Genomic DNA, 16,180 nt, shown 5'->3' on the forward strand with positions numbered 1-16,180 from the left:
TTTAGAAAATGTATTATATATATAAATTTAGCAATTTGGGATTGTCAGTGAAAATATTTCAGTGACTGTGATGTTTGGTTATTTAACTACTATGCCATCTTGGTTCACGTTGTTAAAGTTTACATGTTAACAACACAGATGCATTTAAACTGTTCATATGTGCTTAAGTGAGAATCTGTAAATAGTTATTTTTAGAAAGATTACAAATTCAATTCTGTAACGTCTAACAATGTGAGTTTTGGTTACATATATTTATATTGGGCATATCTTATTTGGGGGTTATTTTCGTGGATAATGTGTTTAGATTTGATTGGGGTGTTTTTTCACATTTCAAAGGATTATTTTTGGACTATACCTAGAATCATTCTGTATATCCTATTGAGACAAACCAATTCCTCTCCTTTTTCTCCAGGTCATTCTGAGTTTCATGGAAATCCCTGCAGCTAGATAATTCCATTTACTTAGTATGATATTTGGGGAAAAAAATATTACTTCTGGAAATACCGACTTTTTTTGTATTCCAAATCACCTTTCATAGAACTTAAAATATGGCTTTTTGCCATTTGTGTCATATTCATCAATCATTCATCCAATAAACCATCACTTAAAAATTTATTCTTAGTAAAGGCAAGTTCACAGTTCATTATTGGTAACAATTTTTAAGTTGAATTGAAGATATATTCCTATGGTAATAATAATATCAGTATTCTAATTCTGTTCTTTAGTTTTTATTATAGAAGTAACTTCTTCACAGAGGCATAAAGTTTCATGTTTATATTCTTACAGATAACAGTAAAAAGAAAACTAAGAAGCTAAGAATGAAAAGGAGCCACCGTGTAGAACCTGTTAATACAGATGACTCTGTTCCTAAGAGTCCAACACCACCCCCACCTCCTCCTCCTGGTGAGTTAATTGATGTTGATACTGAATTTAGAAATACTGCTTTAAACATTGAAGAAAAAGAAAGAAATTATGCAGTTTTCATTCAGTATATTTATTATCTTGTGAATTGTGAAAAAGGTAGAATTTTTTGCTCCATCTACTTTGTTCAGAATTTATCAACGTAAATATCTGTTGCTTTTTTTTATTCAGAAAAAATGTTTTATGAAAGTAAAAAAATAAGTAAAAATTAATAAGAAAACTTTACCTAAGCACTTCTTATAATGGATTCAAGTCCTATTTGAAATATCAGTACCCAGATTGCTAAAAGGAATTTAAGTTTAAGGAATGGATGGCTAACATGAGCTTTTAAAAAATTAGATCTTTCATCCTGAAAGTTAACATTTGAAACCAAGATGTGTGAGTGTTTCCATTATATTTCCAGCATTCATGCCGACCTTCTAAGCTGTTATGAGGATTAAGTGGAATACTGCATATAAAGCACTGGGACATACTAACTGCACAATAATCGTAATTTTTTAGCACTGGGCATAGTACCTCACATACTCAATAAATATCAAACGTATATATTTATAGTTCCCTTTTAGCCCTGCTAGAAGGCGTTAGATGGTAACATTTTCCTTTGAGAATTATTTTAAGACTCATTTCTAGTATTCCATTTAATAAGTGTACATTTCTTTTAGTCTTTGTTGGGGGTTAGAATAGTAGCCTAAGGTTATTTATGATGGTAGTGAGGATGCTTATATTTTTAATGAAAGGTAAATAAAAATTTTAAGCAGATATTACCAACCTATAATTACATTTTTAAATAGAAGCCATTTAAAATGGGTTTATGGTTATTCAGTACTGCATCATTCAGTATATATGAATTGATATTGAAGTTATATACATTCCTGTCAAGAAAGGGATCCTCTCAACAGACCTAAAGAGATATTGTTTAACAGTGTTTTTAAATGTTTTTCTTTTTCTTTAGTTGGCTGGGGAACCCCCAAAGTCACTAGACTTCCAAAACTTGAGCCTCTTGGTGAAACACGTCATAATGGTAATGCAAAAGGATCAGTTTTCAAAGCTCTACGTATCACATTCACTTTTCTTTACCTCATTACTTCAACAAACTTTTACTTTTGGAAGCCTTTCAAATCCACAACCATCCTTTTTCATTATACTCCACTTTTTTTCATTTATTTATTTTTTTATTCTTAAGTGCCCTTTGCCTTTATATAATTTGATTTGACCTTTACCTTAGAATACAGAGGTAAAGACCGTCAGAGCTTGTGTTTATCCATTATATATTAATGTAAATAGTTGTGAAAGGGAAAGAGTTTTAAATATCTTAAATATGAGACAGTACATTTATAGTGTTAAAAACTTCATTGTCCTATATATGCTCAATATACTCAATGATAATGTCGCATAATTGTTCTTTCTCTGCTTCTAATGATACTCAGCTGCTGTATATTACAATGAAGTAAAGAGTAACACAGTTTGTAAGATCAGAGACCAAATCAGTAAGCCAAATAAAGTTCAGCTAAATAGAAAGTTACTAAAGGCTTCATTGACTAAAGAAAACACTTTTTTTTGGATGAAATTAACACAAGGTTTAGTACAGCCAGTATAGGGCATAAGAACTTCACCTGGAAAACTAGAGAAAGGACAGTTGGGAGTAGAGAACTGCCTTATACAATAGGCAGAAGTTCTGATTTCAGACCATCAGCCCAGATTCTTTTAATAAAATATTTCTAAAATGCAGAAGGATAATTTTATATATATATAGTAACTCAATAAACTTCTTTATCAAGAACATTTCATTTCCTTTCTGATAGCTCTGTTTACCTGATCTAGAACTTGGTTTCCTAAGAAGACCCATTTACTAGGGAAAAAAAAAATCAGAAGTTTAATCTTTAGAAAAGCCTTATATATAATTTGAAATTATATTGAACTGTGTAAAATATTTTATTCAAAAAGTATATAAATTTAAATGTGCTGGTTGCTTTCTTTTTCTGAATACTGTGTCAATAATGAAATATTTCTTCATAATCATTAGTGAAAATTAAAAGGTTTTTTTCAATTCTAAAGACAGAAAGTTTGTCCTTAGACCATATCAAAATCACAGTGAAATCACATGTATTTTTGGTTGCTGACTTTACATCATGATGTTTTTATTGACTATAATAGGTTAATTCCTGTTTTATTACACTCTGAAATTGTGTATGCTAGACTGCATTATCAGTTTAAATATTCACTGTGTTGTTAGAAACAATTAGATAATGCTAATATATGTGTGTATAAATACATGTGTGCATGTGTTTATACACAGATATATTAGCATTACCTAATTGTTTCTAACAACACAGTGAATATATATAAATACACATATATAGAGAAAAATATTAATTTCTCGTATAACAGGTACTATTTTTTCTTACTGAATTGGGCATCCAACAAACAACTGTTTTGTATCTGACACCACCTGAAACATTGGTGATGCCAAGATGAATAAGATGTAAATTCTACTTTTCTGGGGATCCTAGTCTAACAGAAAAGATAATACTCCAGCTTACTATAGTATATGTGACAATTCACAATATATGGTAAAAGGTTCTATGGTGTATAATTGGAGTACTGTGCACAAACTGCCTAGACAGTGAAAGTGGTATTAGGACTGGGTCTTTGAAGAATGAGAAGAGTCAGTAAGTAGAAGGAACAGACTATTCAGAGGTGGAGAGGTGGGAAAAGACATCGCTTATTTGGAAAATAGTATGAAGTTACTTGTGACTAGAGCTTAGGTTCATGTAGGTAGAATGGATAAGAAAGAGGAAGTTTAAAGTTATAGAGAGTGCTGATCTTTGAATTATGGCTTATAGCCAGATTGTTTAGGGCCTCACATGTATGTTAAGATGTCTGGACTCACTATAATTTTACAGGAGACACTATACATTTTTAGCAGAGAAATAGTATTATAAGGTTTATTGTTTAGGATAATAATTTTTGTCACACTGTAAAGTATAGACTAGATTGTGGTCACACCTGAAGTAAGGATCCCAGTTAGAAGCTGTTGCAGTAGTCAGAGTGAGAAGTGAGGATAGGAATTGAAATTGAGAATAAAAATGTATGCAAGGAATATATGAACAGTTATAAGTACTATATAATGAATGGATGTATGGGATAAAAGGAGAGAGGAACAGGAAATTATTTGGCTCAAGGAGCTAGAAGGTTGGTGCTATTTCTAAGACTGAAAATACATGAGGAGGAAGGAAACCTGCTCTGGAGGTGTCTGTAGGCTTATCTATTTGGAAATTTCTATAAGCCAGTACAAATAAGATTCTGGAGCTCTGGAGAAAAGGGACACAGGTGGGTGGGAGGGTATGTAGGTAGTTTGTTTTCTCAGTTGTCATCGCACAATAGGAACGCTTTGTTCTGTAATAGATGTTCTGTAATTGGTTACTGAATGAATGCAGTTGAAAGAATGATAGTTACCTGTTTCTGAGGGAAAGTATGTAGAATAAGGAGAAAAGAACTAATGGTAGCATCTAGGGGGAACATTATAGTTAGAAGCAAGTAAAAAAGAGGTTGAAAATGGGCTAAAAAGGTTGCTTTTTGTTTTTGCTTTGTTTTTCTTTGCTTTCCTGTATTTATTTTTAAATTAGAACCCTGGGAAAGAATTATAATCAGTTAGTTAAGTTTAAGACCACCATTGTTCTAATATATCAGTTAATTTTAAGTATGTATCAATAAACTTAACTTTTCAGAGCAAAGAATTAGACATCCTAACTTCACAAGTTTTTAAATACCTGTATTATTTTTTCTCATAAATTTTAAGGCAAAGTATACCTTATCTAGGTAAAAAAAGATGTACAATCAACTCTGCTTTCATTAACGGAGAAGAAAGTAGGTATAATAAATTTAAAATTTTAATTAAAAAGCTTAAATTAGTTTTTAGTGTTTATCACGAGATTTTCATCTGAGATGCTGATAGTTGCCAATTTTATAATCTCATTCTCTTCTCTTCCCTAACTTTGTACACATTTATTTGAATGTGGTTGTTGGCAAGTAGACAACAGATACATGACAAACAAGGGTAAATAATTAAAAGTTAACTACATTTGGGTTTGGCATTTAAAATTTACTGAGATGAAAACAATTTGTTGTAGTCAAATTAGGAATTAAGGCAGATTATTATTTGTTCTTTGATTAGAGGCATTTACCTTAATGGCAATTTAATTTTATTACTTTTCTAATTTCCTTTATTTTCTGTAAACTTCACTCTGTGTAACAGGTAAGACAGATGCATTCTTCACTTTGTAAATACTCTCAATCTGTACTTTATCAACATGTTACGTGTTATACATTATGAGAAATAAATCCAATATTCTGTTAGCCAAAAATACCAAGTGCAAAACTAAAGAATATTTTCAAATCTTAAAATATGAATCAAGATTAAATTTTGTATGTTAAAAAGTTTGAAGCCCTTTATAAAAATGGGTGTCAATTAATTTGGTCATATCAGTTGGGCACTATAATCAACTTATATCCCCTACATTTAAGGCAATAAGAAACCTATTTTGTGTAGAATGGTTTAATTCTGGCAGTTAAATACAGAATCACATTTAATCAAAAGAAACTTTTTCTTTGTGATGATTAAATTAAATACAGAATTAAATTAAATACAGAATTATTCTGAAATAATACAGAATCAACTGCAAAAAAAAATAATTTCTTGGGAGGGAAAAAGATACTTCTTGACATGTGGATGTGATTTATCTTTTTAGTAGGGTACTTTTAAATTCCAGAAGTAAAACATAATAGAAACGGTATTCATTCTGGTTTAATCTTGAGTTCTGTTATGTGTTATAATTCTCATTAATTTTGAAATCAAGAAATTAGAAAAGGCATACTTTAAATTTGTCAAATAATTGTCTCTGTTATAATTTTAATTATAGCAATAGTAATAACTGTATATACTATGTGACTGGCATATTGCTAAGCACTTTAGGTACATTATCTCATTTTAATTCTTCTAATAGCCTTGTAAGATGGGCAGTTTTTTGTGTAAGGAACTTATACCCCAAGGTCACATAGCTATAAGTGGCAAAATCAGGATTTGAACTTAGGTCTGTCCAGCTTTGAAATCCATACTTTGAATTCATTATATTATACTATTACATTAAGATTTGTTAGAGCATCATTGCAGCTTAGTAGTTGCTTTAAATTTATAGTTGCTTGAACAATCATTTTCTGCTAATATTTTTAAAGAGGCAAGAGTATACAGTTTATTATTAAAAATTTTTTTTTTGTTAAGTAATGATATAGCTGTGGCAAATCAAGTATTGTCTATGGTACACTCTGGTAGAGGCTGCAAACTGATGACACAAGGCAAATCTGACTGTTTAACCAAACTGATGACACAAGAGCAAATCTGACTGTTTAACCAAACTGATGTTCAAAATGTTTGAAATAGGGGGTACCTGATGGTGGTATGTCTCATTACTGGTGGTGTTAACCTTGATCATTTGGATAAGGTGGTATTTGCCACATTGTAAAATGTTACTGTTTTCCCTCTTTGTAATTAGTAAATATTTTAGAAGTGATTCTTTGAGATTATGCAAATATTCTGTTCTCCACAAACTTTAGCCTACTAGTTTTAGCCTCCATCATTGGACTGTGTCTGCAATAATTATTACTGTGGTATTTGCCTAATGGTAATTTTCTGTTTCTCTTTCTTACATTGAAATTTATTCAGATTCATTATTTAATTTATTTTTTCCTTCCAGTTTTATTGAAATATAATTGATTTAAAGCACTATATAAGTTTAAAGTATACAGCATAATGACTTGACTTACATACATCATAAAATGATTATCACAATAAACTTAGTGAACATCCATTATCTCATACAGATAAAAACAAAAGAAAAAGAAACTTTTTCCTTGTGATGAGAACTGTTAGGATTTATTCTCTTAACAACTTTCATATATAACATACAGCAGTGTTAATTAATTAATCATGCTTTACATTACATTCCTAGTACTTACTTATTTTATAACTGGAAGTTTGTACCTTTTGACCACCTTCGTCACCATACAAAGATACTACATTATTATTGACTATATTCCCCACTCTGTACATTTCATCCCTGTGACTCATTTATTTTGTAACTGGAAATTTGTACCTCTTAATTTCCCTCACCTACTTCACTCATTCCCGCCCCCACACCCTACTGCCCTTGCTACCCACCTCCCCTGTCCAGCAGCTATCTGTTTGTTCTCTGTATCTATGACTGTTTCTGTTTTATGTTTGTTCATTTGTTTTTTTTTAGATTCCACATGCTAGTGATATCATACAGTATTTGTCTGACTTGTTTCATTTAGCATAATACTCTTAGGTCTATCCATGTTGTCAAAATGGTAAGGTATCCTTTTTTTTTTTCTGGCTGAGTGGTATTCCAGTGAGTGTGTGTGTGTGTGTGTGTGCGCGCGCGTGTGTTTGTATGTGTATCACATCTTCTTTATCCATTCGTCTACTGATGGGCACTTAAGGTTGTTTCATATCTTGGCTATTGTGAATAATGCTGTAATGAATAAGGGGGGTGCACATATCTTTTTGAATTAGTGTTTTTGTTTTTTTTGGAAAAATACCCAGAAGTGGAATTGCTGGACTGTATGGTAGTTCTATTTCTAATTTTTTGAGGAACTTCCATACTGTTTTTCATAGTGGCTGCTGTGCTGTTTACTTTCCCACCAACAGTGCATGAGGGTTCCCTTTTCTCCACATCTTCACCAACATTTGTTATTTGTGTTGTTTTTGATGATAGCCATTCTGACAAGTGTGAGGTGATATCTCATTGTGGTTTTAATTTGCATTTCCCTGATGATAGTGATGTTGAGCAACTATTCACATGCCTGTTGGCCATCTGTCTGTTTTCTTTGGAATAATGTCTATTTAGGTCCTCTAGCCCATTTTTTAATTGGATTGTTTGTTTTTTTGATGTTGAGTTGTATGAATTCTTTGTATATTCAGATGTTAACCCCTTATTGGATATATCATTTGCAAATATCTTCTCCCATTCAGTAGGCTTTCGTTTTGTTCATAATTTCCTTGCTATGCAAAAGCTTTTTAGTTTGATATAGTCCCATTTGTTTATTTTTGCTTTTGTTTCCCTTGACTGAGGAGACATATCCAAAAAATATCGTTAAGACTGATGTCATAGAGTGCACTGCCTATGTTTTCTTCTAGGATTTTTATGGTTTCACATTTTACATTTAAGTCTTTAGTCATTTAAAATTTATTTTTGTATATGGTGTGAGAAGGTAATCCAGTTTGATTATTTTGCGTGTAACTCTCCAGTTTTCCCAGTACCATATATTGAAGAGGCTGTCTTTTCTCCATTGTATATTCTTGCCTCCTTTGTCATGGCCTTTTTTTTAGTGGCAGCCCTAGAGTTTGCAATATACATTCACAACAAATCCAAGTCCACTTTCAAATAATACTATACAACTTAATGGGTAGTGTGAATACCTGTAATAACCAAAGAATCCTAATTCTTTCCTCCTGTCCCTTGTTTCGTTGCTATCATCCATTTCATTTATATATAAGCATATATATAAGCATATATAAGCATACATAAGCATTTATATATAAGCATATATGTACATAAGATATGCATATAAGTATATATAATCAGATACATTGTTGCTATTAATATTTTGAACAGTTATCTGTTGGATCAATTAAGAATATGAAAAATAAGTTTTCATTTTACCTTTACATATTTCTTCTTTGACACTTTTTCTTTCTTTATGTAAATCTGAGTTTCTGATGTTTATTATTTTCCTTCTGTCTGAAGAACTTTTAACGTCTCTTGCAAGGCAGGTCTAATGGGAACAGATTCCTTCAGTTTTTGTTTTTCTGAGAAAGTTTTTATTTCTCTTTTACTTTTGAGGAATAATTTTGCAGGGTATAGAATTCTAGGTTGGTGGCAGTTCTTTTTTCTCTAAATACTTAAAAAATTTCACTCTACTTTCTTCTTGCTTGCATGGTTTCTGGGGAGAAGTTGAATGTAATTCTTACCTTTGTCCACCTACTGGAAAAGTGGTTTTTCCCCCCTGGCTTCTTTCAGGATTTTTTTTTTTCCTTGATTTTCTGTAATGTGAAAATGATACACCTAGATGTAGTTTTGGGGACATTTATCCTGCACAATGTTCTCTAAGTTTCTTGAATCTGGTGTTTGGTGTTTGACATTAGTTTGAGGAAATTCTCAGTCATTATTGCTTCAGCTGTTGCTTCTGCTCCTTTCTCTCTTCTCCTTCTGGTATTCCCATTACATGTATGTTAGACCTTTGGTGCTTGAACAGTTCTCGGATGTTCTCTTTTTTTCTTTTCAGTTCTTTTTGCTTTTTAGTTTTCAAGGATTCTATTGATCTATATCTCTTTTCGCAGCCATGTTCAGTTTACTAATAAACCCATCAAACGCATTCTTCACTTCTGTTACAGTGTTTTTTTCTCTTTTCCCAAAAGCATTTCTTTCTGGTTCTTAGGACTTCCATCTCTCTGCTTACATTTCCCATCTGTTCTTGCATGCTGTCTACTCCATCCATGAAAGCCCTTAGCTGATTAGTCATAGTTGTTTTAAATACCTGGCCTGATAATTCCAGTATCAGTGCCATATCTTGTTTTGATGCTTGCTCTGTCTCTTCAAATTGTGTTTTTGCCTTCTGGACTTTTTTCTTGATAGTCCAGCATGATGTACTTGGTAAAAGGAACTACTGTAAATAGGCCTTTAGTAATGCCATGGTGCTGTGTGGTGGCAGGGGAAGCATTCTATGTTCCTGTGATTAGGTCTCAAGTCTTTTAGTGAGCCTGTGCCTCTGGACTGTTAACTTCATAAGAGTTTCTCAATTTTTTTTTTCTCCCCCATTAAGTGGTACAGAATGGCTAGGGCCAGCTGGAATTGGTTATTGCTCTTCCCCAGGTGGGTTAGGTTCTGATAATACCCCAGCAGGTTAGACTCTGGTTAACTAGTTTCCTCTGAGTGTGGGCCTTGTTAAGAACAAAATACTCCAAGGTATTTCATAATGGTTCCTTTTCCCCTGCTCTGCTGTGAGCAGGAGGGGATTTTTCTCCAGTATTTACTGTGGGAATTTGTTCAGTCTCCTGGAGCTGCATCTCACAATATCGGGGAGGGGGTCCCCCTTATGACTTAATTTCCCTGGAGTTTTTAACTCTCAGGCTGGTCCACACTGAGCATCCAGCATTTTGTCAATCACATTTCAGGTTTTCCTACCTGGGCACTGGTTCCCTCAGCACTTTCCATTCATGAATGTCTGGCCTGGTAAACTGAGACTTCCTGTGTTTGCCTGTCTCTCCAATATTGAGGGCAGTGGTTTGTTTTGTGACCTCCCCTCTCTTATGGATCCCAGAAGAACTGGTGATTTTTTAGTCTGTTCAGCTGTTTACTTCTTGTTAGTATGGAGTGACTTCTAAGCTTCTTAAATGCTATTAGGACTTTGCTAAATTAATGTTTGTTAAGTAGAGCCCCTGGCCTCAGTTCAAAAAGACCAGAAGAGAAATTGAAATAGAGAAATTACTCACAGGTCCTGGAGGAAGTACATGACATGCTTCAAGGGTTCCACAGTGAGAAGTGGGAGGTCAAGGCAAGCTGTAGGCAGAGAGAACTGCAGTACCTGGGCCACATGCCTTTATTAGGGTCTGTGGATGGAGTGCTTTGGGGTTCCCAGGCTAAGGCCAGATTGGTCAGTTTAAACCCAAACAGAGGAGTTTTGGTAAGTTCCTCTGGGGTATTATCTAAGGGAAGGTGAGGGAGACAGTTGATCACGAAGGCCATTGGGGAAGTCATATCAGGAACTTAGCACTTACCTGTGATTCTGCAGGCTGTTTTCTAGAGCATGTTCTTGCATGAGGTGCTAGTATCTACTTAAGGCCCCCACAGGCCACTTGGCCAGACAAAATAGATGCTGAGGCAGCAATACCATGGAGTAGCTTAGCTAAACTCCGGCACATGCAGAACTGGAAATGGGCCCCTGAATATATTTTTAATATATTTATTTCAAGTAATCTTGAACACCTGTGCTTCTAGAATAATTTTTAAGGTAATAGGCCAGAAAATACTTACTGAAGGTTTCCATATGCTATTAAATTGATAAACCTAAATTTATGGTAATTAAGGGCTAGGAACTTATTATGAAGTACAAATTAAGACTGTTTCCGTATCAAATATGCCCTAAATCAATGAACTATATTGAAGCATCATTGTAAAAGATTCCTATGTACCAGAACACTAAGATAATTAATGAATTTTTCTCTGCAAATTCCTAGAAGTAATAGCCATTGGATAAGGACATGGATTGTACAAATACTGATTTTATCAGGGCTTTGGCAATAGGTTCCATAAATTTTAGATGTTTGTTGTTTGTTTTGTTCTAATGTGAACACTTAATTGGAAACAATAATAATAAAATATACATTAAATCAAGTAGAGATTAATTTATAACCTACAGTTATGAATTTACGCTAGTGGTTGTGTTTTGAATTTATTCAAGTTTTTTTGGATTCTGTCTTTTCTTTCCCTTGTCCTCCCCAACCATTGCTTCACCTGTAAAGTCAGAGTGTCTTACGCTTTTAAAGGTGGAAATTAAAGAATTGTGTCAGAAATCTTGATTTACCATAAGACTTGTATATTTTTGGTACCCCTTCTTTGCACAGACTTCTACGGGAAGCCACTGCCTCCCCTGGCTGTGCGACAGAGACCTAACAGTGATTCTCACGACGTCATATCATAACCAGCTCATATGGACGCGCTCTGTTAAGGTCGGCAAGATGAGCTGGAGGACCTTCTTTCTCAAAGGAGAAAAACCCTGAACATTGATGACTTGGGCAAGACAACCGTAGCAGTATCAGTGAGCCAAAGACCTGACTGTTTTGATAATTACTTACCCATGGTCTTCATGGTTCAAAGAAAAAAAAGAAGCAAAATGACCAGCAAATGGGACAAGCATTTGGACCAAGTTAGCAAAAATTAGTGTTGACCCTGATTTATACATCCCCACTCATGGGCATATTCCTAAAGGAAAAGCTGTTCAGAAAAAGAGCCAATGGACTCTGTACACTTTCTTTACTATTTGTTTAATAGTCTTTATTTCTGTATCTTAAACATTTGTAAGATATATGTGCATGGAAAGGGAATTCTTAGGAATTTATAACCCAAATTTTTAACTTTTTATATTTTTCTAAAACTTTGGTTTAAGAATTTTAATTACTAAGATATTGACTGTGCACTTTTCTATAGATGCTTTGTTTAAACTGTGTCTGGAAAATGGAGTTGATTTACATGACAGACATGAACTATACAAACAGGATATATTTATATGGTTTGAGGTATGTTTTATAATAGTACTGTTCTTGAAATATACATCCTAATTTTACCTTATTTTAAGATATCTTTTTAAAATCGATTCTCAGATTTTTATTTTACCACATTATGTTATTTGAAAGCACTAATTAATTAATTGAATTTTTGTTGTTTGTTTTCTTTGGTGATGTTCCCAATAAATGAGAGACACTTGCAATACCTTTTGACTTAAATGCTTTTTAAATTAATAAAAATGTTTTCTGAGATATTATTAAAAGTCCCAATAAACACCTCTTTCAAAGATTAGATCTTTTCAGAGATCAGGGTGCTTCTTCTCACTCCCTTGTTCTATCAGAAGCTTCAGTGACTCTTTTAGGTTATTCTAATTCTCTTTTGCCTTGAAATTAAAGGCAAAAAGACCAGAAAAGCTACTGTAGTCCAGAGACTTTATTTTATAACCGGGAAATACTTGGGTACTAAAGAAATAAGAATGAAATGTTGGTTTAAATTACATTTATAAAGAAATAATTCCAAAATAATTACTTAATTTAAAATAATAGTACTTCTCTTACACTGAAGAACGGCATCTATAGGATTCTTCCTCATCTGGCATTTAGACAAACTTTTAGATATATATTTTGAATAATAGATTCAAATGTTTAATTAAAAGCATCCATTTACATCAAGGTGAAAATACTCTAACCCAGCAGTCCCCAACCTTTTTGGCACCAGGGACCATCCCCCACACACACCGTCTGTGGAAGACAATTTTTCCACAGACGGTGGGGGGATGGTTCAGGAGGTAATGTGAGTGATGGGGGGCGATGGGGAGCGGCAGATGGAGCTTCACTTGCTCGCCCGCCCCTCACCTGCTCTGTGGCCTGTTCCTAACAGGCCAAGGACTGGTATCGGTCCGCAGCCCGGGGGTTGGGGACCCCTGCCCTAAACAGTAATCACCTTGTTAAAATTGGTCAGTTTGGCAACTTGTACTGTTAACAGACTTATACTGGTATCTGACAATAACATGATTAAGTATGTCTAAGACAGTTTAATACGATTATGTACTTTTAAAATTTTCCTTTAGAGCATCACATTTTATTCACATTTTTTAACTCATTGAACGCGTTTATTAATCAGGTCACTTATTACTGTAGTCAGCATCATATGCAGTTTTTTGGAGTTTTGTACATGGGACCTACTTAGCACACTGAATAGAAAAAGCGTTCTATTTCAGATACAAAATTCATAACAACCTAAATTTGATACGTGACTGAAGTGTAAGGAGAAGCAACACAAGAAGACAATGTAAATTTTGAATTGGGTTTTAGAGAAGAAACTTGTTTGTATATCTTTTCTGGTTCCTTTTTGTAAAATTTACATTTATTCATTTTCTAAAGCCTAAACTAACACTTTTGCCATTTTTAATATTCATCTAGTTTGGGAATAGATATAAATCTTTAAAATTTTTGTTTCCTACCAGTGATTACTGTAGTGTACAATAATTACTGAGTCCATTTAATAAAAATAAATAAAAATCATTTTCAAGATTTTGAAATTAAATATATGATAAAATGGAATAAATGTTTTATATCTCTCTCAAAAATTAATTTGTATTCTTAAAGCATTCTAAAAATATTTTTAAAGTTTTATAAATCCAGGTGGCTTTTAACAAGTAAATGCCTATTTTGTTATATGCTGCATTTTTATTCTTAATCATTATGAATTATGACATTTTCACACAATAAAAATAATTTCATCAGTATGCTGTTTTGCTTTTCATTTGAGAAACTTAAATGATTTCATTTTGGTAACGAAATAAAAAAATTTTTAAAATATGATTGTTGACATTTTAAATCGATAGATTAAAATGATAAATTTTTTGTTACTTTACATGAAAAACTTTTTTCTCTGCATGCATTTTTATATATATGGGAAAGAACATTGTCATTTCAAAGGCAGTTAAACATACATCATATCACCTTATGTTTCTAGATGACTTGATGTCTGTCTCTTGTTAAGATAAAGCTACTAACCAAAAGATAGTTTCACTTTTTTGAAAGATAATTCTCTATACTTTTATGTGTAAAATGCATATATAACATATATACAATTGTGTATGTAGTTGATTTAAGTAGAAAACGTTTTAGAAGCAACACTAGAAAGAAATGTTGCAAAATGCTAATAGTGAATTTTTTAGTTATTGGTCATGTGTTTTCCTCAATTTTTCAAGCTAGTTTTTTGTAATTTGTCTACTTTTATAATGGAGGAAGCAAATTCATAATTTTGTAAAAATTAAGTGCCATGTTTTCTGCAAGTTTAAAATGAAATGCTCTTTTAAGTGCCAAATGATGGAATAGAATTCACCTAATTTGTAAAACTTTCTGTGAATAGTAGAGAAACATTCAACAATTGAATATGCCATTATATTTGAGGCTGATCTCTTACTGTGTTCCTTTACTATGGCAATATTTTATTTTATTTGAAACTTGGTTCTATATGTTACGCTTTTTATGTTACTTAGTTTCTCCCATTCCACACTAAAGAAATACTATGCTTCCAGATGGCAAAACTTATCAAAAGTGAAACTGCTTATACAAATAAAGCTGTAGGTTATACATTTTGTTATCCTTGGCTTTACTATTTAAGTTTTTCTCTAACTGAAGTATACTTTGCAATTGAGATTCTGCTAATACTGACCTTCTAATTTATCAAGAAATACATTCCAGTGGATCAAAAAAATAAATTCATATATTTCAAACCTTACATTAAAGAATGGTGTAAATTATCAAAATAGCAATAATCCATTGTCTTTGTGGAAACAATAATAGAAGTCTATTTTTTTGAGAAAAAATAGTAAATCAGAAATGAATTTCTTTTAATGAAGGGGATCAGTTTATATTAAAGGGAAAATATGAAGAAAATCATTTGCCAGTTTAGAGCATGAGTTGTAAATTCCTTTTGTGTGCTGATGAGGAAACAATTTGTGTTCTGGGTAAATGAACCAGTGGTCTCCAAATTTTATACATCCTCTTCAGTAAGCGTTTTTAGTATACATTAAATATAAAGTTACTGCATTAGTTTGCTAGGGTTGTCATAACAAAAATTACCACAGACTGGGTGGCTTAAACAACAGAAATTTATTTTCTCATAGTTCTGAAGCCTGAGTCCAAGATTAAGGTGTTGGCAACCTTGTCTGAAACCTCTCTCCTTGGCTTACAGATGGCTGCTGCTAGTGTCTCAGTGTGCCCAGATTTTCTCTTTATAAGGACACCAGTCAGATTGGATTAGGACCCACCCTAAAGGGCTCCTTTTAACTTAGTCACCTCTGAAAAGGCCCTATTTCCACATGCAGTCACATTCTGAGGTGGTGGGATGGGAGAGTGGGTGGGGGAGGGGGGAGATAGGGCTTCAACATGAATTTTGAGGGGAAAAGTTTCAGCCCTTAACAATTATATACATGTTCTCCTGTATTTTGCATATACTCCCCTAAATTTATTTTAAAGATTAGAAAAAATTAAATAAAAATACAAGTTATTATATTCACTTCCCAGTCCCAGTGGATTGTCTGCTGGAGTTTGTACACACCATTTTGGAGGACTATGATTAAAAAAATGAGAGCCTCAGCTAAGTAGCTACTCACCTAAAGTGAAGTTCAAGATTGCCTATAACTGTGCTTTGTTCTCTTGCTTTGATGGTAGGTTTCTCTATTGTGTTTTTCTGCTATTCAATTTAAGGAGCTTACACCCTCTTGATGTCAGATTGTTTTACTACGAATCCTGTCTTTACCTTTTTGATGCATAAACCTGAACGTGAAGGGCTTTGAGAGATGTTTTATATAAATATGAAAATTCATAAAGTTTATTCTGAAACACTTCTTATATCAAATGACTTCACAATAAAATTGCTTAGGTATG

General features: G+C 33.0%; 1 protein-coding gene across 2 annotated transcripts in view; it reads left to right on the top strand.

Annotated features, from left to right (window-relative positions):
• Window positions 1-13,997, top strand: part of ARL13B (ARF like GTPase 13B) — a 76,186-nt gene extending 62,189 nt beyond the window's left edge. The window contains exons 8-10 of one of the 2 annotated variants that reach the window (XM_060010494.1): window positions 787-903; window positions 1,874-1,942; window positions 11,621-13,997. In XM_060010494.1, the coding sequence (XP_059866477.1) occupies window positions 787-903; window positions 1,874-1,942; window positions 11,621-11,697 (263 nt within the window). In that variant the 3' untranslated portion in view covers window positions 11,698-13,997. The remainder of the gene's footprint in view (window positions 1-786; window positions 904-1,873; window positions 1,943-11,620) is intronic. The other variant, XM_060010495.1, reaches the window with a different exon arrangement.
• The last annotated feature ends 2,183 nt before the right edge of the window (window positions 13,998-16,180 follow it).

This window comes from Delphinus delphis, chromosome 4 (genome assembly GCF_949987515.2).
Source record: "Delphinus delphis chromosome 4, mDelDel1.2, whole genome shotgun sequence".
NCBI classification, from domain to species: Eukaryota; Metazoa; Chordata; class Mammalia; order Artiodactyla; family Delphinidae; genus Delphinus; species Delphinus delphis.